General features: G+C 39.6%; 3 protein-coding genes across 4 annotated transcripts; 1 reads left to right on the top strand and 2 right to left on the bottom strand.

The window, feature by feature from the left end:
* Window positions 1-7,134: 7,134 nt before the first annotated feature.
* Window positions 7,135-8,657, bottom strand: LOC137108284 (GTPase IMAP family member 9-like). The gene is made up of 2 exons (XM_067492681.1): window positions 8,577-8,657; window positions 7,135-8,446 (listed from the first exon to the last, which is right to left on the bottom strand). The coding sequence occupies exons 1-2, from the start codon at window positions 8,602-8,604 to the stop codon at window positions 7,653-7,655; spliced, it is 822 nt and encodes a 273-aa protein (XP_067348782.1). The 5' UTR covers window positions 8,605-8,657; the 3' UTR covers window positions 7,135-7,652.
* Window positions 8,658-8,659: 2 nt separating this feature from the next.
* LOC137108267 (GTPase IMAP family member 8-like) lies at window positions 8,660-13,306 on the top strand. Of its 2 annotated transcripts, XM_067492658.1 has the most exons (6): window positions 8,662-8,794; window positions 10,836-11,382; window positions 11,744-11,781; window positions 12,048-12,116; window positions 12,207-12,237; window positions 12,360-12,496. In XM_067492658.1, exons 1-5 carry the CDS (start codon window positions 8,773-8,775, stop codon window positions 12,218-12,220), a joined length of 690 nt encoding a protein of 229 aa, XP_067348759.1. In that variant the 5' UTR covers window positions 8,662-8,772; the 3' UTR covers window positions 12,221-12,237; window positions 12,360-12,496. The 2 variants fall into 2 exon arrangements, with proteins under 2 accessions (XP_067348758.1, XP_067348759.1); XM_067492657.1 differs by lacking the exon at window positions 12,207-12,237 and having other exon boundaries at window positions 8,660-8,794; window positions 12,360-13,306.
* Window positions 13,307-14,617: 1,311 nt separating this feature from the next.
* LOC137108251 (uncharacterized) lies at window positions 14,618-19,896 on the bottom strand. The gene is made up of 4 exons (XM_067492619.1): window positions 19,338-19,896; window positions 17,682-17,887; window positions 16,703-16,823; window positions 14,618-15,713 (listed from the first exon to the last, which is right to left on the bottom strand). The coding sequence occupies exons 1-4, from the start codon at window positions 19,800-19,802 to the stop codon at window positions 14,961-14,963; spliced, it is 1,545 nt and encodes a 514-aa protein (XP_067348720.1). The 5' UTR covers window positions 19,803-19,896; the 3' UTR covers window positions 14,618-14,960.
* Between the last annotated feature and the right edge of the window lie 3,428 nt (window positions 19,897-23,324).

The raw sequence follows: 23,324 nt of genomic DNA, 5'->3' as shown, positions 1-23,324 counted from the left end.
AACAACAGTGTGACTCTGTGACGAAGCTGTGGGGGGGGGAGGGGGGTTGGAGGGGGGGGGGGGGGGGGGAGAGAGAGAGACTACAGAGTTTGTGTGTCTGCGTGTGTGAACGTCTTCATTGAATCTGTCTGCTTTTCTGAACGTGTACAGTCGCACGCCGAGAGCCACATTTTACGATCCATCACTTTAACAGGCTCCGGTTGCTTTGTCTCCATCAGTGTGAACACACACGACTGAAGCCAGAGCCACTGAAACCTTTCAGGGTAAATGTGACAACATTTTTTTGCCTATTATGATTTAGAATATTTAATTTCACGTTTTTGTCGTACGTCAAAATATTCACTATTTACCCTCTAATTTTAATTCACCATAAACATTAACGACTAAAAACGGAATAATGAAACTCATGGTTTCATTCATGGTTTTCTGAGGTTGTGGCCTGAATCTGACGTTTTTGCCTCATGTGGACAAACCACATCAGATCTGGGTCATTTTTGTATGTGGAAATTATTGCACACACACATACACACACACACACACACACACACACGTACACGTGCACACACACAGCTTAAAATTCAGTTCAATGTGCACATACATGACAGCTTATAACAACCGTGTTTACTTACAAACATAAATGAGAACCACCAACATAGAATTGATTTATGATTTATGGTTTATCAAAGAGCTCGTGGTTTTTCATTTCAAGCTGTGGAGCTTTTACTGGCTCAACTGGGAATTTTTCATATTGAAATTCCAAAATATTGAAAATGACCTCAGGGTTTTTCAGTGCTGTGGTTAAATGAAAAAAATGAGGAAACAATATAAAAATAAAAAGCATGAACAGAGGGTGAAGGCACTGATGGAAGGAAATACTGTGGACAAAAGGACTTTGTGTCTCCACTGCTGCTGACTGTGCAGAGACATCGCAGTCGCACAGAGGACTCATTATTGACATCAGACAGTTCGGTTTTCTTCTCTCTGCCTCATTTTCTGCACAAACTAAGAATCTGAGAACCGTTTTTCTAAATTTAAGCAAAACATTTTAATATGAGAGAAAACTTTAATAAAGAACTACGAAAACAATGATCATTTATTAACGTTTTACTTAAAAGTCCCCATGTTCATGTCTAATTAGTATGTTCGTGTCTGGAAACTTGATTCTAACAGGCTGTAATGTAGCAGTAACAATAATACCAGCTCCAAATCACATCAGTAGAGAAACTTATGAGTTATTATTTAGTAAAACACAGCTGTTATACAATAAAAGCGTCTTTAAGAGCAAAGGTAAAACACATACTGTACGTTAATAAACTCTACATCATCTTCAAATACAGATTATAAAACGTGAAGGCAAAACTAATTTGGCAGCTGGAAAATGTGAATGTTTGTGAAGATTTTGGAAATTGGACTAAAGCTGCACAGAAACTCCTCCTCTGTCCTCCATTCTCACATTATTGACATTGACGGGGCATAAAACCCAAAAACAATATTGATCCAGAGGACAAATATTAAAGAGCAAACAGTTTCCAGAGCCACAGGGAGATGAGCTGCAGGAGGAAAGTGCAGAAGAGCTGTTGGATCACAGATGATTCACACAGCAGAGACGTCAACGCCGCGTCCAGGACAGAGAATCGCGGTTAACCTGGTCACGACACCAAGGTCAGGTTCAGAGTATCACAGACGCCTGCTGTGCACCAGGACAAACAAGTAGAACCTGGACTGGCACCAAGTGTTTGTCTCCCAGAGGATGAATTCCACCGTTTCCTCCAGCACAAACGTGTTTCACGCTTGTGTTTTGTTAGTGAAATGATAGAACATAACTAAATCCTATAGTTAGGTACAGTATATAGTACAAGACTGTACTTAAGTACTGTACAGTTTGGAGGTAATTCAACTCATTTCAGATGCAAATATTCAACTTTTACTGCATTTATTACACATATTACATTTATTTAATTGCAATAGTTACCTTTAAAAATTGTATATATAGTATAAGTATAGACTTTTATTGTGAAATTCAGTAGCTACTCATGAAGAAATTCATATTATGATGATTAGATCATCTAAACTGTGTAAGTTTGTTAAAATTGTTACATCCTGCAACAACAAAGCGATGAACATATTAATGCATAAAAACTTGTACTTGTAGCAGAGCACTGCTTCATGGACTTCAGTTTCTTTCCAGCCTTTATTTTGTAGTCTCTCAGTTCTCTTTCCTACCCAGACATTTCAGCCACTTCAGTCCAGATCATTTTCATCTGTGCCCCCGTCCATTTAAACCCTCTGGAAGAGTCGTTCCTCAGCAGATTCTTGTTGTATGTTCTGGACTTCTGCTACTTTAGTCTGAGCTTTGGTTTATTGCTTAGTCCAGACCCGGCTCTGTCCCTGAATGTGTCCCCTCCTGATTTATTGTGACCCTCACTCTTCTTGCTTCCCTGAAGATGTTCACCTTCTTCTGTTTATAATGTATTTCTGTTGTTTTCTATTCCTGCTTTTGTTCTCGTGTTTAGGTTCTGATCTGTTAATTTCCTCGTCACGTTTTCCTATTAGCATTCTGACGGCTTAGTTTCTCTGTTATTGAGTTATATTAGCTTTACTCTTCATATGATGATTTCCCTGTCCTCACTCCATTTACCACACACCTTCTCGCAGTCTTTACCTGGGTCCAACTCTAACCTCAAATTGTGACACTTCATTGTGATATTTATTCCAACAGGGCTCCACAGTGACTGAGAACTGCAGAGCGGCTCCACCTCAGTCTGCAGCTGATACAAGGATGTCACCTGTTGGAAAGTGACAGACATGACAGTCGTCCACACTGAAGAGAAAAACCCAAAGGAAACTGAACAGCAGCACATCTGTGTGGACAGAAATAGATCATAAGACACTGCAGCTTGTTGTTGTTGCAGAGAAGTCAGTTTAAAGCTCCTAATGTTTCTCAGGTCTGATTCCAACAACAGAGAAGGTAAATGAATTAATTCAAACACATAAATAGGATCAAAGCATGTTAGTCTACAGTTTGTTGAAATGTGTGATGAAATACTCACAGAGTGTGTTTGCAGAGCCTCTTGTATTGCTGTGAACCATCAGCTGGTGCTAATCTATTGTGGGTCTGAATGAACCAGGTGAACCGTGTGTTTAAATGAATGAAAAGTGAACACAAACTATTGTATCTTGAGGCTCCTGATTCTGAAAGAATTGTTTCACCTGCTGCAGACTTTTTAAAGTTTAGGCTGGTGGAGGCTGAAAACTTGAGGAAACTTGTGTTGGGTTTTCCAAATCAAATCTGGACCTGATGAGGACAGTGGTGGAAATCGTGTTTTTTCTTTCTAAATATTTCCTACATCTGTCACTTTTTAACCATTAGCAGCAGCTTTAAGACAAAATGTACTGACAGTCTGTGGAGTCAGTCTTGCTCCAAAATCTGTGTTTCTCAATGGACTCATCACAGAGGAAAAAGCCAAAACAAAGATGTTAAATATGCTCAAGCGCTTTAAATGGGTTTGTTCCTGCATGTTATTCCACAGTTCCGCACTTAAATATACAGATCCAATCTGAAACACAGTATTTTTCCTAAACCGTGAAACACAAGCAGTTAAAACCAATGAATGTTTGACTGTAACAGTTTGGTTTGATTTAGTGCACCTCAAACCACACAGGCCAAATCCGGATGCTCACATTGAAGCTGTTAAATATTTACAGCTGTCATCATGGAAGAGTCAGAATTAGACACCGGGAGAGTTTTGACGTTTATTTCTGCAGTAATTCTGCAAACCGTTCAGTTAAAACAGGTGAAACAATGCAGCTCTGACCCCTCACATGAAAAACTGGTTGATGCCTTGTGTCATTCTTCTGTATCAGTTATTTTGTATTGTTTAGTTCCTGATTGTGTGGCCCTACACTTTTTTCTGTAGTTCTCAGAAGCTGCTTGGACCACATCCAGAGATCATTTCTGGTAAGAGGTTGGCTCTGATGCTGAATGTTACCGGTGTGATTTGCATTTGGAGTAGAGGAAGCGTGTAATTTTACTGACATTTGGAAAAGATTCCTTCAGCCTGATCTGTGACAGGTCTGCTGTGCACATACTTGTGTGACAGGGAACTGGTGCAGTGCTGCCGGTAAAAACTAATCATCTCTGCAATCGCTGACATGCACAGCAGACTATGACGCCCCATTCCAGGTCAGAACATACACAACAGTGGCTTGAGTCTTTTTCCCTTTTTGTTCCCTGTCTGGTGTTATACACTCACTGGCCACTTTATTAGGTACAACTGTACAATGTAATTCAATCTAATACAGTGACTCTGCCATGAATTCTACTTTTACAAGGTTTTCATTTCTCAGTTTTTAAGTTTTAAGTAACTGTCAGAGAAGTGATCATTCTATTTCATGATTATTATTGAGGTCATAGTGGGTGGTGAAGTCCTACCGGAGGGCATTAGAAGAAGAGGTGGTTCTAAAGTTTTGGCCCCTCACTCATTTTAAATAGGGGGCTGCTGTCCCGAACAGAGACAACACTTTTAAGAACTCCCGAACTCAACCAACACGCCCTGGACATTGTCGAGCTGGTCGACAGGCCTGATCCGTGTTTCATGGACAGGCCTGTCGACTGGCAAACTAGGATGTTGGTCCCCAATTTTAAAAAGGGGTCAGAGGCTCTGCTCTAATTATCAAGGTATTGTACTGCTCTGCCACTTTAAATTCTCTGAAATAACCGGAAACTAACAAAAGTAGTAAATGAAAATACAAATAAATTCAAAGTTTCTTTTTATCGTTTATTCAAAATGATAACAGGAAACAGTTTCTAAATGTTTATGTTATAGTAATGTTTTTGTTAAAAAATCCAATAATGTATAATTTACCATCTTTATTGATTGTATTTTATTTGTTCTATTAATATACTTGTGATAGTATCAGTGAGAATGAAAGGAAAGTTGTTCCAGACTGTGGTGAGACCAGAGATGTTGTTCGGCTTAGAGACAGCGGCACTGAAGAAAAGACAGGAGGCAGAGCTGGAGGTAGCAGAGCTTAAGATGTTGAGGTTCTCTTTGGGAGAGACGAGGATGGACAGGATCAGGAATGAGTACATCAGAGGGACAGCTCATGTTAGATGTTTTGGAGATAAAGTCAGAGAGGCCAGATTGAGGTGGTTTGGACATGTTCAGAGGAGAAACTGTGAATATATCGGTAGAAGGATGCTGAGGTCGGAGCTGCCAGGCAGGAGGTCTAGAGGAAGAGCAAAGAGGAGATTTATGGATGTAGTGAGGGAGGACATGAAGTTAGTTGGTGTGAGTGAAGAGGATGTAGAGGACAGAGTTAGATGGAGGCACATGATTCGCTGTGACACTAAAGCCAATACGCCATAAACATAATGCGAATAGTCTAATTTAATGCTGGTGTTAGAGGATTTATCAGAATAATGTTTTTATTGAATCATTTTTAAAATGAATCTCTAAGACAGGAAAGTGTCAGGGCTTGAAACCTGCTCTCACCTGAAGTAAACAAGTAACTGGCACATATTTATTTTAGATTGTTATCGAGGCAGAGGCACACTTTTGTAGCCTTGGCATAAAAAAAGATTTACAGTAATTTGAAGGTACATGAACCTGTACAATAGCTTTATCACGTTTTCAATTTTTTTAAATTTTACTTTGGAATTTTAGAATTTCATATCTTTAACATTACAACATTAAAATGTAATTATTAATCCTTTCCCTCTCACATATTTATCTATCCTTTATGGTGTAATAAAAATGATTAATGATCTGTTTTTAAGAAGTATTGTGTGTCTTCACATAGATGAATGTCCTTAATTTAATTAATTATTAATAATAACATATAATTAACGGTAAATTGAGCAAATTTGTTGTTTCAAAGGTGCATATTAAACTGGTAGCCCTTCACATTAATCGGTACCCAAGAAGTAGCTCTTGGTTTCAAAAAGGTTGGTGACCCCTGCTCTAGATTATCAGGTCCTTCAATTCCGAGGTCTCACTTACTGTACAAAGTCCTGTGAATCTTGTAAACAGTTTCTAGAATTAGTTTATTCTAAAATCTAAACCAGTCACCAACATTAAACCACCTGCCTCATATTGTTTAGGTTCCATTTGTGCCACGAAAACCACTGTGATCCATCGAGACATGGACTCCACAAGACCTCTGAAAGTGTCCTGTGCTATGTCAGCAGCTGTCCTGTAACTTGTGTTCTGGGGCCTCCGTGAAGCTGACTGGTTTTTCCGGCACATGTTACAGAGTCTTGATCCTGAGAATTTCCTGAGCAATGCAGTTGATCAGGAAATACTGCTGCCGTGAAGTATGAATGTGGTGCATTTAGTTACAGAGGTTGTCAAAATAACATCTCTCACAACAAGCACTGTTCCACCCTCATTTAAGAAGGTCTGTGTTTCTCCATTGCTCAGCCTTAAATGCTGGATTACAACTCGGACAACAGCGGTTTGTTTAGAGTTTGGCACAAGGACATCAGGAGTAGGTCAAGGTCAGGTACCAAACAAACAGGATTAGGTTTTGATAAAGTGTTGTGCTGTTGCTTCAATCAAAAAAAATGTCACATGAATTCCATGGTACTGCATCCCAGGACCTACAGGACCTGTGGCTTTGGAGATCATGTGACCCAGTTGTCCAGCCATCACAGTTTGACCCTTGTCGATTCAAATCATTCAGACCCTCCTCCAAACAAATCAACTTCAAGTGAATGTTCACTTGCTGTGTGATGTATCCCTCCTTTGACCTAATGTGATGTTTTTCATTCTAACCTTCAGTGGTTTTATTATTGTGGCTGATCTATGTCTTCATACCAATATGTTTAAAAGTATACATACTATGTACATCGATCTGTTGTTTTGGCCACCCTATGCAAATTGAATGAGGTGGCCAAAACATTAGAACCACCTCTTCTTACAATGCACCTAGTACGACTCCACCGCCCACTATGACCTCAATAATAATCCGAGTAGAATTATTATTAAATTGTGGACTGATCATTTGATTTTGTCATTTAACACAAACCTAGACTGAAGATTTTCTCCAAGTGGCTCAGATTTACTTCGTTATAAGCACCAACATATGCTCATGCACTTGCCAACACACAGCCACACGGCTGGCATTCTTTAAGCACCAAGTAATCTAATACACACTGTTCGAATCAAAACCGGGTTATAAACATGTAATCCTAACCAGACATCATAAATCATAAATAACTTGAAAATTAGCTTTTGAACGATCAGTTACCTCACAGTTCATGATTATTATTATTAGTTTCTCAGCAAACATGATGATGAGTATAAACTCTGTCATTTTGGGAAAATAATTTTCCCACAACACCTGGAAGAAACGAGACAATTTATTTATTTTTTTTATAATTCTGAAATGGAATTTGAGCATAAATCATAAGCGAGATACTGCTGTGATATATAATTATTTACACAACGACAATGTTTAAAATGAATTTCATCTAAACATACCAGCCCTTATTGCAATTTTAATGTTCTGTTCAAATATGAACATATCTAATATACACAAAACAATGACATTTTTTAAAATTCATTTGCATGAAAAATGACTGTGGCTAATTAAGCCAAAAGCCTTTGTCTCCCACTGACTGTAAGAAAGGAGCTGGGGACTTCGTCAGATTAAGATTCTCTTTTTAACTGATCAGCGGTGTCCAGGTCACTGACGCGTTGCTGTGTTGCAGCCAGTATGGCCTGAAACAGCAGGACTTTTTGCAGCAGATCAGACATACAGGAAGCATCAAGGACCTGTCCACCACCGTCCACTGCTGCTTGTCTGTCCGGCTGCTGCTGCTGCAGCTGCAGAGTCTTATTCACCTGCTCAAACATGTTATCGGTGTAGTGCCTTCCTCCATTGGCAGCCACCATCTCATCTATCTTCTTGATGAGCTTAACCACCTGAGTCCTGTTCTTCTTTTTCTTGTTGTTAAAGACGTGGTACCTGTTACCGCATCGGTTTAGCAACTCTCGAAGTTTGGGGTTGCTGGTTTCTAAGTAATGCTTCATGGTCATGTGCTCTTGACGCAGCTTGTCACCATGAGTGAAGAGGACAAACATGAAATTTGAAGCTGTCGATCCAAAGAGTTGCTCCAGGGCTTGCACACAGTTTTCTTCTTCGTCAGTGAACCTACCGATCTGTAGGACCAGCAGGAAGACGTGGGGACCAGGAGAAGACATATGGATGCATTTTGCAATTTCTTTCTTAATGGCATCTGCACTTTTACACGTATCGAGGATCCCGGGTGTATCGATCACATAGATTGCTCTGTGGCAATCAGCTCGTTCTAGTTTGCAGGTCATGGTCACTGACCCTGCGCCCGCATTAGACTCAAAATGCGCTTTGCCCACGATGGTGTTACCTACAGCGCTCTTCCCTACACCGGTTTTTCCAATCATCACAATCCTCAGAGGATCACCTGCAAACAGAAAATGTGTTGTTATACTTTAGCGGTTGTTGACATTATTTCAAACTGCATTAACAAGTACATGAGTGGTAGGTATCAAATGTTAACTTCAGTGTGCTGACGAGAACAAATCCAACTTCACCTCTGGGCACTGATTGGTTTTTACCCATCTCTTCGCTGGTTGAGAATGGAAGCAACGAAAGAGCTCTGCACTGTATATAGAGTGAAGCTCGATCCGCCCACAGGGTGGATCTCTCTTATATCAGATGAATTCAGTCTGGAAGGTTTCAAAGCTAATCCAGGGACTCTGGTGAAACCTGCACACAGCAGCTGATGAGATGTCTTTCAACTCCGGTTTACGTAAGTGGCTTTCATTCGATTACTCCTTCAGCTACTACAGTACAAATATATTTGCAGAGATGTCAAAATATCTTTATTGTTGAAAAACGGATTAGTTAACGTTTTAAAAAATTATTTTTGGGGTAATAAAAAGCGATTTGATTTTGATATCTAAATTAATTGAGGGAGGAAGAAAGACTTTTCTTCATTATTCATCAACGTCATGTTGAATCAAAGCTCAACATTTCATTTCACATCTTCATCAGGTGCCAAACAAAACAACAAACAGACGAACATTTATTTCCAAAGGAAATAAGTGACACGTCCTCAGTAATCATGTCTTCATTTGAGTCTCCTGCAGCAAAAACACCTGACAAAACCTTCAGAATATTTAGAAAAATAAAATAATGGACACATCCAACTAAAACAATCTTAACTTTTTAGGAAACATTTTAAATCAATAGCTTTTCATTTCCAGTGGCTCAAAATTTCCACCTCACTTACAGGAATTGTAAACCACCCCCCAGACGATCTGCCCCTTTACTTTAAAGTCTGAATGCTGATCTTTTTGTTCCACACTAGGTGCTTTTGTTGTCTTTTGTTTGACCTGCAGGATGCAAATCTGGACTAGAATTGTACATTCATGTTATCAACAGCTTCACATTTAGTGTTTCACTAATTTATGTGGATCAGTTACTCTGTCAGATTGATGACCAGAAATATCACTTTCTTAATCCAGTAGCCTACTGCTATATTTGGACTTCCAGTACATTTTAGAGCTTGTACTCAGTACTTCAACTTGAGTAAAGAATTTGAAGTAGCAGGCTACTTGTAGTGGAATACTTCTTAGGCATGTAAGCTACATACTTTGTATACTCCTGCCACCTCTGTGTATGATGATGTATAATATGAGCATTATGAGGTACTTTCACAATTTATGCAAATCTACAGTGACAGCAGCTTTACACCTGACAGATCACAGATTAGGGAACAATTATAAAACTAATTTGCATGTCATGGACTGGGTAGGACTCAAAAGTGGGGAGCTATGGCAAATGTGGCATAGTGGTGTGACTGGTGAAGAACTAGAGTAAAGCAGTACACTGAATGTCCTGAGGGGGGAAAGGTGAGGAGATGGGTGGAACACATGCATGGCTGCAGAGAGTCAGTGACAGAACAGGTGCAACAGGAAAATATCAGAATGAATAGTCTGAAATGAAAAGTGGCCTGATGGGATCCTGATATTTTCAAAGCTAGAAAAGGAAAAAGAAACCTCATATGAAGCAGCAAATTCCAGACCTGCACACAAGTGCTCATTTTAAATTCCTCAGTGTAAAGAGATAATCAGCACTAAAACAGTAAACACACATTATTTGTGCACAGTGTATGTTTTTTCATAGTAAGAATTAATTAATACATTTTTGAATCATAAAATATTCCACCTACATGGTTCAATGAAACAATGAATAAAAACATAAAAACACTCAGAGTCAGTGCTATTCACAAGCACGACAAAGTAAAGCTGTTCTGCTAAAGCCTTGAGATCAAGTTGGTAGAAGTCAGCCTGAAGTTCACTTTGTTTGGCAGGTATTTTCACTGTAAATCTGAGCTTTGTTCTTCTTTATTTTTCCTTTTTACTCTTTTCACTAAAAGTTGCTCCATTTATGAAACGATGCTCTGAGAATTTCTCCAATATTTTGGGTGTGTTTGCCCCAGACCTTCATGTTGTCAGGTGTGTTTGCCCTTCCAGACTGTCAAGACACTAGAAATCAGTGACAAATGATGGAAACTGTTTGAAACTGTCTAGTCCTTGAAAGTCTCCATGTATCTCCCCACTACTACTTTGGACCATCTGCCCACTGTCCAGCACGTCATACCAGAAGTGGGATCAAGGTCAAAGGTTGGACTCCAGGGAAGGGGAGTCCATGCGCATTAAAATATATTTTTTTTATCTAAACATTAGACCATTTTTAAACCACTTTGGAATCAAAATGGGAAATTGATCAAATCCAGAACTGATAGTGTCAACACATTGTGAATAACATGTTTTCTGTTTCTACAGGACGTCCTGAGAAGGTGACGGCCATTGTGTTTGGAAAGACACGTGAATTTAAGACGACGATTGGAAATATCATCAGTGGCTCCAAGCTTGAGCTTGTCCAAAAGTTAAATGACTTTGACCTTGTAGAAAATGACAAAGTTAAAATCGCTATAACCCCAGATTTCTTTGATGAAAAATGCCCGTACCCTGACCAGTACATCATTGACTGCATGGCGCTTTCTTCACCCGGGCCCAGCATGTTCATACTGGCTATAGATTCAGAAAACAGTCAAGAGGATGAAGTTATAGCTCAAATTAGCAAACTTCACAGTATCTTTGGAGACAACATCACACAGCACCTGGCCGTCATAACACACAATGTTGAGATTTATAAATCACTACGTGTTCTGAAAACAAGATTCACAGATATCCAGTTGGCAACTGCCTCTGAAAATATGTACCGCAGTTGTCAGGAGTGGTGTTCGGAGCGGCAGCCTTTCCAGTATCATTATGAAAACTACAGCGAAGCTGTTGTGAAAAGAAGAAGGAAGGAGCTGGAAAACATGGGGTAAAAACTTCATTTCTATCTTGCAGATTTTCTCATGTGACCTAAGAGTTCAGGGGGAACCAGGGGATCTGAGGTTACAGAACACTGTTATGAGAAAGCACAGAGCGAAAGAAGCACGGCTCTACAGTCAGATCAGTCATTGTGTTTGAGCAACAGTACGAATGACCCACTGATCCACCGAAACGTGCGTTAGAGATGATCTCTGTCAGTACAGTATTTCATGGTATTCAATAAAAGGACGCGCGTTTCTTTTCTTTTTTAATTTACAACCTAACAGCAGAGAAGAGCAGGACATATATTGTCTCTCATCAATGATAATTCTGTTGCTTAAAAATGAACTTTTGTGACTTTTATTTTGCAGAAACAATGGCTGTCCTGTGTCTCAGCATGTGAGTGCAGGTAAGTCACAGATACATTTTCATTGTACTGTGTAAGACATTTTATGACTAAACAACAGACAGTGTTACATATTGAGTTTTATATAACCTGCTGTGCTACACTTTCAATTTTCACAGCAAAGCTCTAAATAAACTAAAATATAATTGAAAAATTATGATAAGAAGATGCGGACCCTGTGTTCGGTGCTTCTGAGAGCTGTAAGAAAATTGGGGACCATGTTGTAAATTACATGAGTATTGTATAAACTGTATGTTTGAACTCCACAGATGTTAACGGTCCAGGTCCATCCAGCTCACAGAATGCACCTGCAGAAACAGCAGCTGAAGAAGAAATAAGTATGTTGTAGAAGGTGGATTTGTCACGTTTCATAGTTTTCATCACAGAGAAACTATAACAATTTAAACCCCCAAATTTTTGTTTTGCAGTAACCGCTTGTTAATAAAAGATAATTTTGAGGTAAAACATTGCTGAGATATTTGATTTTCATTCCTCCTTCAGAGATCAAAGACTCTCTGACACCATTAAAAAGAACAGTTAATGAAATAACTCACAAATTGCTCTAAATGTCTGTGTTCTAGGTGTCTGCGCTCATCTTAAAGACAATGTATTTAACATCATCCTAATGGGAAAAGCTGGGACAGGGAAAAGTGCATCTGCAAATACCATCCTGACTGCTTCTACACTTTATCTGGGCTCCAAACAAATTTTTCCATCCAAGCTCTGCTCCATGCCGGTCACCACCACATGTGAGACCATAATATTTAAGAAGTTTAGAAAACAGATCAGATTGGTCGACACCCCAGACTTCTTCAACAACCAATTGGAAAACCCCCAAGAACAGATAGAGGCGTGTAGGACGTACTGTCAGCCAGGGCAATGCGTGGTGTTACTGGTGATCCAGCTGGGCCGGTTCACGGAGGGTGAGGTAGGAATATTAGAGAAGCTGGAGGACAGCTTTGGCTGGAAGATCAGGAAGAGCACAATCGTCCTGTTCACCCATGGAGAGGGTTTTAAAAGCAGTCTGGGGAAATTTATGCATGAACAGCCTCCCCTCCAACATATTGTGGAAACGTGTGAAGGTCGTTACCATGTGTTCAAGAACACCTCTAAGGACCCTCAACAAGTCACAGAGCTCTTAAAGAAAATCCCAAACTATAAAAATATATTCTCAAAGTCAGGAGCAAAATGCTGCCTTTGTTAACTTTAGTTGAAGTTGTAAATGGGTGTAATTGTTGTGGAATCACTAATCATCACAAAGATCTTTGTATTCTCAATGTTTAAAGCTTCCTTTACTTTCTTCCTTTAAGCTACAGCTAAATAATGCAAACATGCAAATATCATCCCCATAAGAGCAACGTTGGGTTTAAATATTTTTGTTTTAGTTGTTGCTGTTGCTGAGGCAGAATCATTGTACATCATTCACCTTTAATAATCCAGCCTGTTTATGTTAGAGTCCAGCTTTGGCTTTGTAGTAAACGTTATTTGTAAAAAAAAAAAAAAAAAATTAAAAACCGCCAATAACTGATTTTAAGCATTAAGAATTTTTTTCAAACACTGAAACCTCCTACAATTTATATATATATGAATACACACATTTTAGGACTGAACAACACACACTGAATAATGATTAGTTTTAAACAGTGATCCTTTTCATGGTTTTAGTTTGTGTAACTGCAGTGTAACATTTTCAACTTTCACAGCAAAGTTCAGAAAAACCACAAATATATTTGAAAAAATCATTCTAAGACTTGGACACAGTTTGAAGTTTCTGACAGTTCCATCCAGCTCACAAAGTGCACCTGAAGAAACAGCAGCTGAAGAAGACACGTATCTGTAATCATCTATCCTGGGTTGATGGTGTGGGGGGCATCTGTCTCTCTGATTCCACCCAGAGATGTAGTGACCACATCTTGAGTACAAGACAGCTCCAACCACTGAAAGTTAACAGGAATGTTCAATAAAACAAAAGCATGAGATATATGTAGAGTGATGATGATACAAGATCACTGTTCCCTTCATCATGCAGGAGGGGCACAGCTCCCTCTAGTGGCTGAAATATGTCACTATTGAGTCTAAAAAAGGCCTAATAAAAATGTTGTTACCAACGTTTGTTCATAAATATTTTAGTTTTGCAATTAAATTAAAAAAATAGAAGCAAAGCTGAAAGATACCAATTTACATGGTCTTCGCCCACTTGACCCTCATTGGAGATGGTATCCGTCTGATTCACTGAACACACCTGATCCAGGTAATGAGCAGCAGGGTCGGCAGGGGACCTTGACAACCAGGATTAAGATGAGCCAAGATGAGGATGTGAACCAAAAACGTCCTCTAAGGTTCATAATCCCAAGGTCAACTTTCAAGCATTAAAACCACACAGATGACAATGAAGGTAGAAGTTTTGCAGTTGTTTGTTTTAAACTGCATTTTCATATCATGCTACTGCTTTTTTTAATGTTGGTATTTACTTTATTTCATGTGGTGTAAATTCAGGACCAAGTGCAATTTGAAGATACTGTTACTACTGAAGAGTGTGTGCACATAATAAAAAGGGTCCTTTACGTTTTGTCCTGGGTGAAGTAGCATTTCAACATCCACAATTACACATTTTGATATTTTTTACTTTAGTAGATGTTTTAATTTCATAAATAATAAATAAGTAGATTGTTAAAAAGCTGGTTCAGTCTGTTGTTCAGAGACCACAATGTGCATAGTTAAGTTCAAAGCCCTTTAAATGGCCACACAATTATTTCTGTTTCCATAATTTTACTTTTCAGTAGAGACACAAGATTTGTTAGACTGAGAAACAGATTATAGTGAACAGGAAACATGGAGATGCTGATAAAAAAAGCTTTATTAATGTGGCACATGTCAAACTCAAAGGCATTACGGTTAAAAAACAGAATAAAATGCACTAGACCTTAAAAAAATTAGATACAAATTTCAACATTAATTTCAACATAATGAAAAACACAGCTATACATTTGGGGTGAAAGGTTATAAAAAGTGACACATGTACTTCACTATATCAACCACGCGCACAACGTTGTAACATTTAATCATCTCTCCATCATCTTAACCATTTATCCTCCTCAGGGTCGCAGGGTGCTGCAGCCTTTCCCAGCTGCCACTGGGTGAGACGTGGAGCACACCTGGACAGGTTTCTGTTGTTGACTCCTCTAAACCTGGACGTGGGAAACTGATGAACGGCGAATGCAGTAAAATAGGTTGGAGATGAACAGTTTTACTCCCCGTTTGTTGAGGCGAATTCCATCTGCCCTGAACAAGTGTCTGCGCCGCCAGAAAAGGTCGAAATTGTCAATGAAGCGCACTGGATGCCGGGCACATGCTTGTGGAAGCCATGTGTTTAGGTCATACAATCTGCTGAATCTCTCGACCCGTCTTGTGATCAGCGGTAGCGGGCCACTGATGAACGCCTCCACATCCAAGGAGCTCAGAAAGTTTAAAAGATCAATGAAGTCTTTTTTGAGAACCTCTGATTCTTTTTTCCAAATGTCGTTGGCTCCTACGTGCACAACGATGTTTTCTACTGTTGGGTGTTGAGCCAGAAGATCAGGAATTAATTGTATCATATCAGACACCACAGCCCTGGGACGGCAGTACTTCTGGCTGTTTCTTAAGTTTTTGCCTTGTACATCTTTAATAGAAATGTCACCCACAATCAGCGTTTGCGGATCTAATGCAGATCTGGGCTCCTGAAGCGATGGTTGGTATCTGTTCTTAATAGCATCTGCCAAGGACTCTTGAAGTGACAGCTCCTTCCTCAGTGATGCAGGATACTGGGGCCACAATTCTTTAACACAGTTTTCAGCTTGTTCGTACTTATCAAACCTTTCACGTGTGATTTTAGGCTTCCCCTCTTCACAGAAGCCTAGGCTCTCTCTCAGTCGATCAGCACCAAACCCCAGCACCTGAAAAAGAAAAGGATCAACTGCAGAATAAAAGATGTTTCAGGAGTCCAACAGGTGGTGAGGATGCAGAGCAGACATGATGAACAGGAGCTCCTGCAGCAGGCAACTGCCTAAAGGTGTTTAGTTACAGAGCTTAGTCTAACACACAGTGTATTTCTGCCCTCAGAGTGCTGAAGGTTTGTCATCAACAACTAAAAAACTAAAGTCATGTGATACTTTGTTCTGGTGGCCATATTGGCCTCTAGGTCAAGTTTCTATCTGTATTTGTTGTGGTGTGGGACTTGTCCCTCAGTAGACCGCTGGGTCCATTTGGTCATGGCTGCTTTTCTGATGAACATTAGGAAGGTTTGTCCTGGAGGCAAAACATGACAGGTTGGAATCCTGAATGAAGAAGCAGGCACAGCTATATGGACAAACTTACACAACTCATGGTAAATAATCCATATAGTTTCACTTCTGGCATTTGTAGCATTTGCATCATGTGCAGTACACAACATCATCAGCAGTGATGGTACCTGTCCTCTCTCATTTACCAAATGATGGTGTCAATCTAAAACACTACTACTACTCTCCTTTCAGCTTATCCCGTGAGTTCAGGGTCGCCACAGCGGATCATTGTCCGCATGTTGATTTGGCACTGTTTTTACACCGGATACCCTTCCTGACGCAACCCTCCCCAATTTCTACCGGGCTTGGACCAGCACTGCATCGCTGGGGAGGGGGAATGGGCTGTTGGGGGTTCAGGGTCTTGCCCAGGGACACTTTGACATATAGCCAGGGCCGGGGATCAAACCACTCACCCTGTGGTCGGTAAGCAACTGCCTTTACCAACTGAGCTATAGCCGCCCCCGGTGTCAATATAAAACACTCATATAATCAAACATATTTTCAATAACTTATTGAATGTGTTTCTCTGTTCAACTTCAAACTAAAAGACTAAACAGGGAGGAGGACGTCATCAGTCTTTGAAGGTGAAGTAGTGAAGGTACCTGTCCTTTCTCCATGTGCAGGCCGACAGCAACATTGTCCCAGACATAATACTGTACACCCCATCCAACCATTTTCTTAACCTCCATCTGTTTTTCATCGCGTCTCTCAATCAACTCGTACCTGACAGAAAGACAGAAACAAACATTTTTCACTGATATGTGAGTGTGTTGGTTCAGCTCAGCTCCACATGTCTGTGCTGTATTTGCCTCTCAGGATGTTCACATTTCTTTAAATCCATCTCTACAAACACATGATCTTTCCCACTGTCAGATTCATCCTGAGTCAATCACATTATGTCCACATGGACCTGAAGCTCAGGTCCTTCAGCATCTGCAACAGCAGACTGAGATGTTTCAAGTCAGCTTCAGTGTCAGTGTTCAATACACTGTTTTCTAATGAATTATGTCTTTGTATCTCAGCTGCCTGTGAACATGTTGACTTCACTGTTTATCAGCTGTTGTCTTCATCCTCACATTTGATTATTTACTGCAATCGCCCTCATTACTGTTCACTGCACTGCAAACACTGGGTTTATTGTACACAGTATATTCTATAACGTCATTTTTAAAATTCTTTATCAGCCTGGAAGTTTCTTCTATTCTTTTGAGGGGGTTGTTTTTTCTTCCCTTTATTCTTTCTTCTTAGCTGTAACCAGGCAAAAGAATTCCTCACTGGGATGAATAAAGTTCTGTGTGTCTTGAATCTAAACAGGAAGAACCTGCTGTAAGTGTGTCTCTGTTTGTCACATGCACAGTGCATGTGGGCAGGCAGCTTTACCTGCTGGATTCTCTTCATTCTGGGCTCTACACAAATTCAAAGGTGGCGCAATGTGATTTATCTTTTTCCCCATAAATACAAAAGTCAATAATGTTCCCTAACAGAATGGCAGCAGATCAGAATCTATTTCATAATTTAAATCCATGTTATGAAAATAAGAAGTTTAATATTGTAAATCTTTGAGGAGGTCTGAGCTCTCACCAGTGTGTCTCACACATGGCCTCAGGCCTCCAGATGAAGCATCCATCTCTGTAAACACAGACGGGGTTTGGGTCATCAGTCAGCAGAGGGTACTCTGAGAACAGCTGCTGATTGGCCAGGCTGTGGACCACCACCACATGCACTACTTCCTGTTTGTAGAATAATGTCTTGAACACCCGCATGACAGGCTGTGCACCGAAGCAAAACTGGAAACATAAAGATGTGTTTGGGTTAAAATCACTGAAAGACTGTAGGCTACTGTTCGCTGTCTTCAAGGACAAATTAGGCTCAGCCTGCAGCCAAACCGTCCTCTGACAAATGACAGTGACTAATCAAAATGTTTCAGAGGCGAAATCTGTGGTTGCCTGTGGTTTGTGAACGCATCAGGAAGTCCCAGCGTGTAACAAGCCACCGCCTTTGGCTGTTTCACTGACTTCACAGTAATTCGTTTTAGGATGAAGAGGCCTGTTGTTGCCGACATTAGAACCACTAACACAGGAAGATGAATCCGCACCTTGGGTTGGCAGCAGACGAGGTCCCCGGAGGACCACGGAAACAGGATGTTTGAGACCTGTTTCTGTAGACCACAGAGATTCAGACAGCAGCTACACAACTAATTGATTTCAGTGAAGTCAGTTTTACACAAATGATTTGGTTCCACTTCATTTACAGCTCAGTTAGTTTCTAATAAATTCTTATTCAACCAGTGAGTTTGGTGCAAATTAAATTTTTTATTACTTAACTATAAATATTTTTAGACAAACTTTGACCATTTTTGTTACTTCTGATTCTGAAAACTAAGCTGAACATTTACTATTATGATGTCAGGCTTCACTTCACCAACCAGAGGTTTCATTTTCCATCCTCCTACACACAGAATTATTGAATTATTCCAAGAGCAGCGTCAGAGACCATCTTCTAACGAGCGCATTAATGCAGACAAAATTAAACGTGTTGCTTTCAAAAAGAAAAACTAAAACCTCAAATCATCAGCCGCTTGAAACAACTAATGGAGAACCAATTGAAATGGTCTCTTCCTTTTTAATCAACTGTCTTTATTTTGAAGCTGATCAAAAAACTGAGAGTAAAACTTTCATTTCACCTTAGGAACAAACATTGCTTCTCTTTTGAAGCCAGTAAAAAGTTGCTATCTGCTACATTTTGCCTTCATATTTGGGGTCCTTATGAATCCTGTTTGGGATTTGATTTATGATCTGAAATTTGAAAACTCTTGTAACAAAGTCTCGCACTAAATTCGGTCAACCGCCGTTTGACTGCTTCCAAACTTCAAAAGAACTAAAACTGAAGGAGAAAGTGAATGTGGGCGAATTTAAAGACATTTAACTGCATTGAACTCTGTATTTGTCCATTTTAACATAATAAAACACAGTTGTTTTACTGAAAATCACTGAATTGTGTGAACTGTAAGAGTGTGTTTTTAAAAAATGAGATTTGAAATCACAGTGTGTTTTTACCTGGTTTAAATATCTCTACTAACACTAATCACACTGACGCACACTAACCATCGATCGCTCTGAATTTCGATGTTCTTACTTGAGAGATTATTTGTTGTCTAGTTGTCTGTAAAATAAAAACTTTACGTGTCATTTCATAAAATATCCCTTCTTTTAGTTCAATAACAGACAGACTTTTTACCTGCTGGCTGTAGGCCTGCAGCACTTCCTCCAGCGGGAAGGTGAAGCGGTACGAGCCCAGTCTGGAGGTCTCCTTGAAGGCCGGGGAGGTGGCAAACTTCCCCAGGAAGCTCTGCTGCATCTGGACCTGCTCCTCTGTCCGGTCTGGGAAGGTTTTCTCCAGGAGCCTCGTCTCTGCTGCTGTAACATCATCAGGTCCCACAACCAGACTCCACCACAGCAGCTGCAGAGAGTCTTTACCTGGGTCCCTGAATCCACCGTCGCTCCTGATGCCAGTCAACCCTTTTCTGTTTGTGTCGTGTTTCAGATGGGTCACATGAAACTCTGGTCTGGGATAATTTGGGATGTTTTTTTTGAGGTATTTCATAACAAAACCTCGAGCTTCCTTCTTTAAATCATTCAGCTTCAAGTGTCGACCCTCAGTGTATTGTTCATTATGTTCTCTTTTGTTTCTTCGTGTCTTCATGGTCGATGGGAGTGTGATGCAGAATAAAAAGACAGGTAAAAGTCTTCACTGTGCCCGAGCTGTGTAGAAGACTGATCTACGAGACCAACCCAGAGTTCAGACACAGATATGAACCACTACAAACTCCTCCCATTTTGTATTTTCCTGTAAGTAAGTAACAATGAGAAGAATAAGGACACAGAGAACACAACATCTTTCTGAAGCATCAGCTTTTTCTGTCTCTTCATTCAGTTTCTCCATCTTCAATTTAATTTTCTTTATCTTTTCTTTTTCCTACATGTTGCGACATCCTTTTCACTCAGACACTGAAATAAAGTTTTCTCAGGAACCGAAAGTGAAAATAAATATAAAACGTAAAAAGTTTCCAGCTGCCTTAAAAATAAATGTTATAATAATAATAATAATAATAATAATAATAATAATAATAATAATAATAATAATAATAATAATAATAATAATAATAATAATAATAATAATAATAATAATAATAAGACTGAAAAACCACACACACATCATTTTTAATACCAGCTTTCCCTAAAGTTTTATTGATTGACAGGAAAGAGCAAAAACCTTTTTAAAACCCAGTTCACTACAGCAGCTTCAGGCTGGATCCCTGAACTCATCCAGTCCTGGTTGAGGTGGGTTCCTGTGACTGAACAGGTCTTTGGAAACATTTAGAACTAGGAAACAGACTAAATGAAACCACCTTTCTTCTGTTGTCCGCTGCTAATAAAAATTCAAATCAGCTCTGAAGTAAATGACAACTTTCCATAACATTAGATGCACTGAAAGCTGTAATAGAAAATCAGACTGAAACTGTAAACACACAGAACACGTTAGTGTGCAGGAATTTCAGGCTTCTTTCACAAAATACATAATGTTTTATGGGTCATTTGGGCTGACAAGTGATTAAAACATAATCAAGTACATGCTCTGTGATTAATTCAGCTAAATAAATTTGTGCTTTGAAAGTATTTAAATCCTTAAACTGAAATGAATTTTGGCAGACAAGTGAATCAGCAAATATTTTTTAGGCTGAATGGTGATAAATGATCCAAACTGAGCTAATTTTTTATACACTGGTGTCTAATAATCTATTTGTTATATTTAGATCTATATTCGTGTTTTAATAACACCTTTCTATTTGGAGGTAACAGCTGTCTCCAGCTGTGTTCTGTACAGTTACCATGGTTACAGGTGTCTCGTCTGTCACAACATTAGTGGAAGACTGTGTATGAAACCAGGGGAGCGAAACCTTCAACTGTCTGAATTAAAACTCATTTAGACTTCTGCACATTCATGCTAGTTTCGGTTTTAGGGGCTTCCCTCCGTCCTGTCTGCAGCATTTGATTCTTCGTTACTTCATAGAAATCTGTTTTCACCAGGACAAATCTATCAGGAGAAATCGTGTGGACACCAAGTTGTGTGTCCCCCCATGCTGCAGAGGACTGTAGACCCCATCAAACTACAGGAGATAGGGGTCCAGTAGTCCAAAGTACCCCAAAGTACAATCTGCACTCATGTAAAGGTAACTACGTTCATGTTGTATATGTACATTTTATTTAGTTAAGGTACAATTTCAGGACACAGTCTGTGTCAGGCCAAAAGAATGAAGAGTTATGTAAAATAATGCATTTTATTAATAATTCCTGGGGGAAGTTGTTTCTCCTTGTTACAGCTGCTCTCTGCCCCCCATAAACCACAAGGTACAAATGTGGCTTCTAGAGGGACCAACCCCGGGGACAAGCTCTTTCAAAATGAAAGTTTTATTTTGAGAAGGCTGTGGGGAACGTATGAACGTAACAATAGTGGATGGAAATCACAAAAAAAAAAAGGAAGAAAGAAAGAAAAAAGTCCTAAGAAAATCTCTCAAGCATGTTTAAATGATTGCAGGTGTTTTATTCTGTAATGTAAATGAAAGTGAGAAAATAATTGGAAACCACTCAGTGTGTTGATTTTATTTATTCTTTTTATGGAGAGTTTTATGGAGCGACAGTGTGTGAGAGAAACTTTCCCATAAAGAGAAACCTACTGCATGTGGCTCTGAGTTCACTTTGTTTCTAGGTTCATCAGGCTCAGCTAAAGCCAAACCTCGTTTGTGCCACTCTAACTTGAGTTCAGTATCACGAATTCTGGTTTGACGGTCACTTTTCAGAAGACACCAGTCACATGACTTTGATCCACAAAAACTGTTTTATTTCTTGATTTCCTGCTCCATTGACCTCAGCTTACAGCTCAGACTGTGTCGTCCTCAGTGTGTGTAACAGTGTGAACGTGATCAGTGTTTCTGAAAAACTGTCTCTCAGGGAAATGACCCCAAATAATTATAAAAAACTACACAGAAAGTCATTAATGATTCTTCACAGAAAAAAAACAAACTTCTGTCCTTTAAACATGTTCCTTATTTAATTTGATGAAATGCAGTTTAACTTTAGTTTGAATGTAAACACTGTGATTTTTTTTCTGAGTGTGAGTTATCAGTATTACTATTGATACACTGGATCATCACAATAATGTAGCAAACATCCACATTATCAATAACTTATCCCCGTCAAAGAAACAGTTATAAAATTGTCACGGTCACCTGCTCCACTTCCTGTTTCCTTGACTTTATTTTTGCAGTCCCTATACTCCACTTCCTGTTCCATAGTTATTGTTGGTCACTTCATTAACACCTCATCAGTGTTGATTGTTTTCACCAGTGCCGCTGCTTATTTAAACCCAGCTGTACCGGCAGCTCTCTACTAGATTGTCTTTCTGTGTAAGTGACAGTGAACAGTCCGGCTTGCTGCTCTAGTTTTTGGTACATTTTGACCTGTCTGACCGTTACCTGGTTTCCTTGTGAGCTCCTGTCTGCCTCTGATTCTCCTGAGACCCCTGTATCTCCTTGTCTGTTTATTGAGCTCTTGGATGTGGATTTGGATGTATGGGTTAAGTAACTGATAGAAATTGATCTAGGAAACTGTCTTAAGGATTGGGAGTCTGGAACTGTGTATAATGGATCAAATTTTACTGTACTGATCGGACCAGGATAGATGTTGTGGACTTGGACTTGCATGTTTCTGGACCTGTTTTTTCTACCAAGTAGGGATCACTGTCACTCACCTCTTCCTCTAAGCTTCCTCTCTCCTCAGTCGATTCCTTCTTCCTGGCCACCGTCTGTCTCTTCCAGTCCTCACCACCAGCTTGCCCTCTCCACCAACCTCGTCATTTTGCCTGGCACCCGGCCTTTACTACCAACCCCTGGAGTTACCAATAGAGGCCAGAACAACCACACTGACTCCTAAAGCTGCTCTTTGCTCTGAAACTGACTAACAAAGATAATATTCAGGTCAAAGAACAAACACTTTGGTATGAATGATGGTAACGCAGCCAAATGTATTAATTGATCCTGAAGTACCTTTAGTAAAAATGCAAGCTGGTTTAGGATGTTAGAAATAAATCATTTGGTCCAACATCAAAAGTCGCTTTCATCTGTTACCTGAGCAAATCTTAAATTGGCTCTGATAAAACTTTAACAAA

The sequence above is a fragment of the Channa argus genome, chromosome 22 (assembly GCF_033026475.1).
Source record: "Channa argus isolate prfri chromosome 22, Channa argus male v1.0, whole genome shotgun sequence".
In the NCBI taxonomy this organism is placed as follows: domain Eukaryota; kingdom Metazoa; phylum Chordata; class Actinopteri; order Anabantiformes; family Channidae; genus Channa; species Channa argus.
Note: the sequence above shows the minus strand (reverse complement) of the source record. Positions and strands in the feature narration are given on the sequence as shown.

Coding starts and splice junctions, on each gene's coding strand:
- LOC137108284 (XM_067492681.1), bottom strand. CDS start 8,604: ATGGGTAAAAACCAATCAGTGCCCAGAG. Junction 8,447..8,576: donor AAACCAATCAGTGCCCAGAG/GTGAAGTTGGAT, acceptor TTCTGTTTGCAG/GTGATCCTCTGAGGATTGTG.
- LOC137108267 (XM_067492657.1), top strand. CDS start 8,773: ATGTCTTTCAACTCCGGTTTAC. Junction 11,383..11,743: donor AAGGAGCTGGAAAACATGGG/GTAAAAACTTCA, acceptor TTTATTTTGCAG/AAACAATGGCTGTCCTGTGT. Junction 12,117..12,359: donor AGCAGCTGAAGAAGAAATAA/GTATGTTGTAGA, acceptor TCTGTGTTCTAG/GTGTCTGCGCTCATCTTAAA.
- LOC137108251 (XM_067492619.1), bottom strand. CDS start 19,802: ATGAAGACACGAAGAAACAAAAGAGAACATAATGAACAATACACTGAG. Junction 17,888..19,337: donor TGCAGGCCTACAGCCAGCAG/GTAAAAAGTCTG, acceptor TTATGTTTCCAG/TTTTGCTTCGGTGCACAGCC. Junction 15,714..16,702: donor TGCACATGGAGAAAGGACAG/GTACCTTCACTA, acceptor TTTCTTTTTCAG/GTGCTGGGGTTTGGTGCTGA.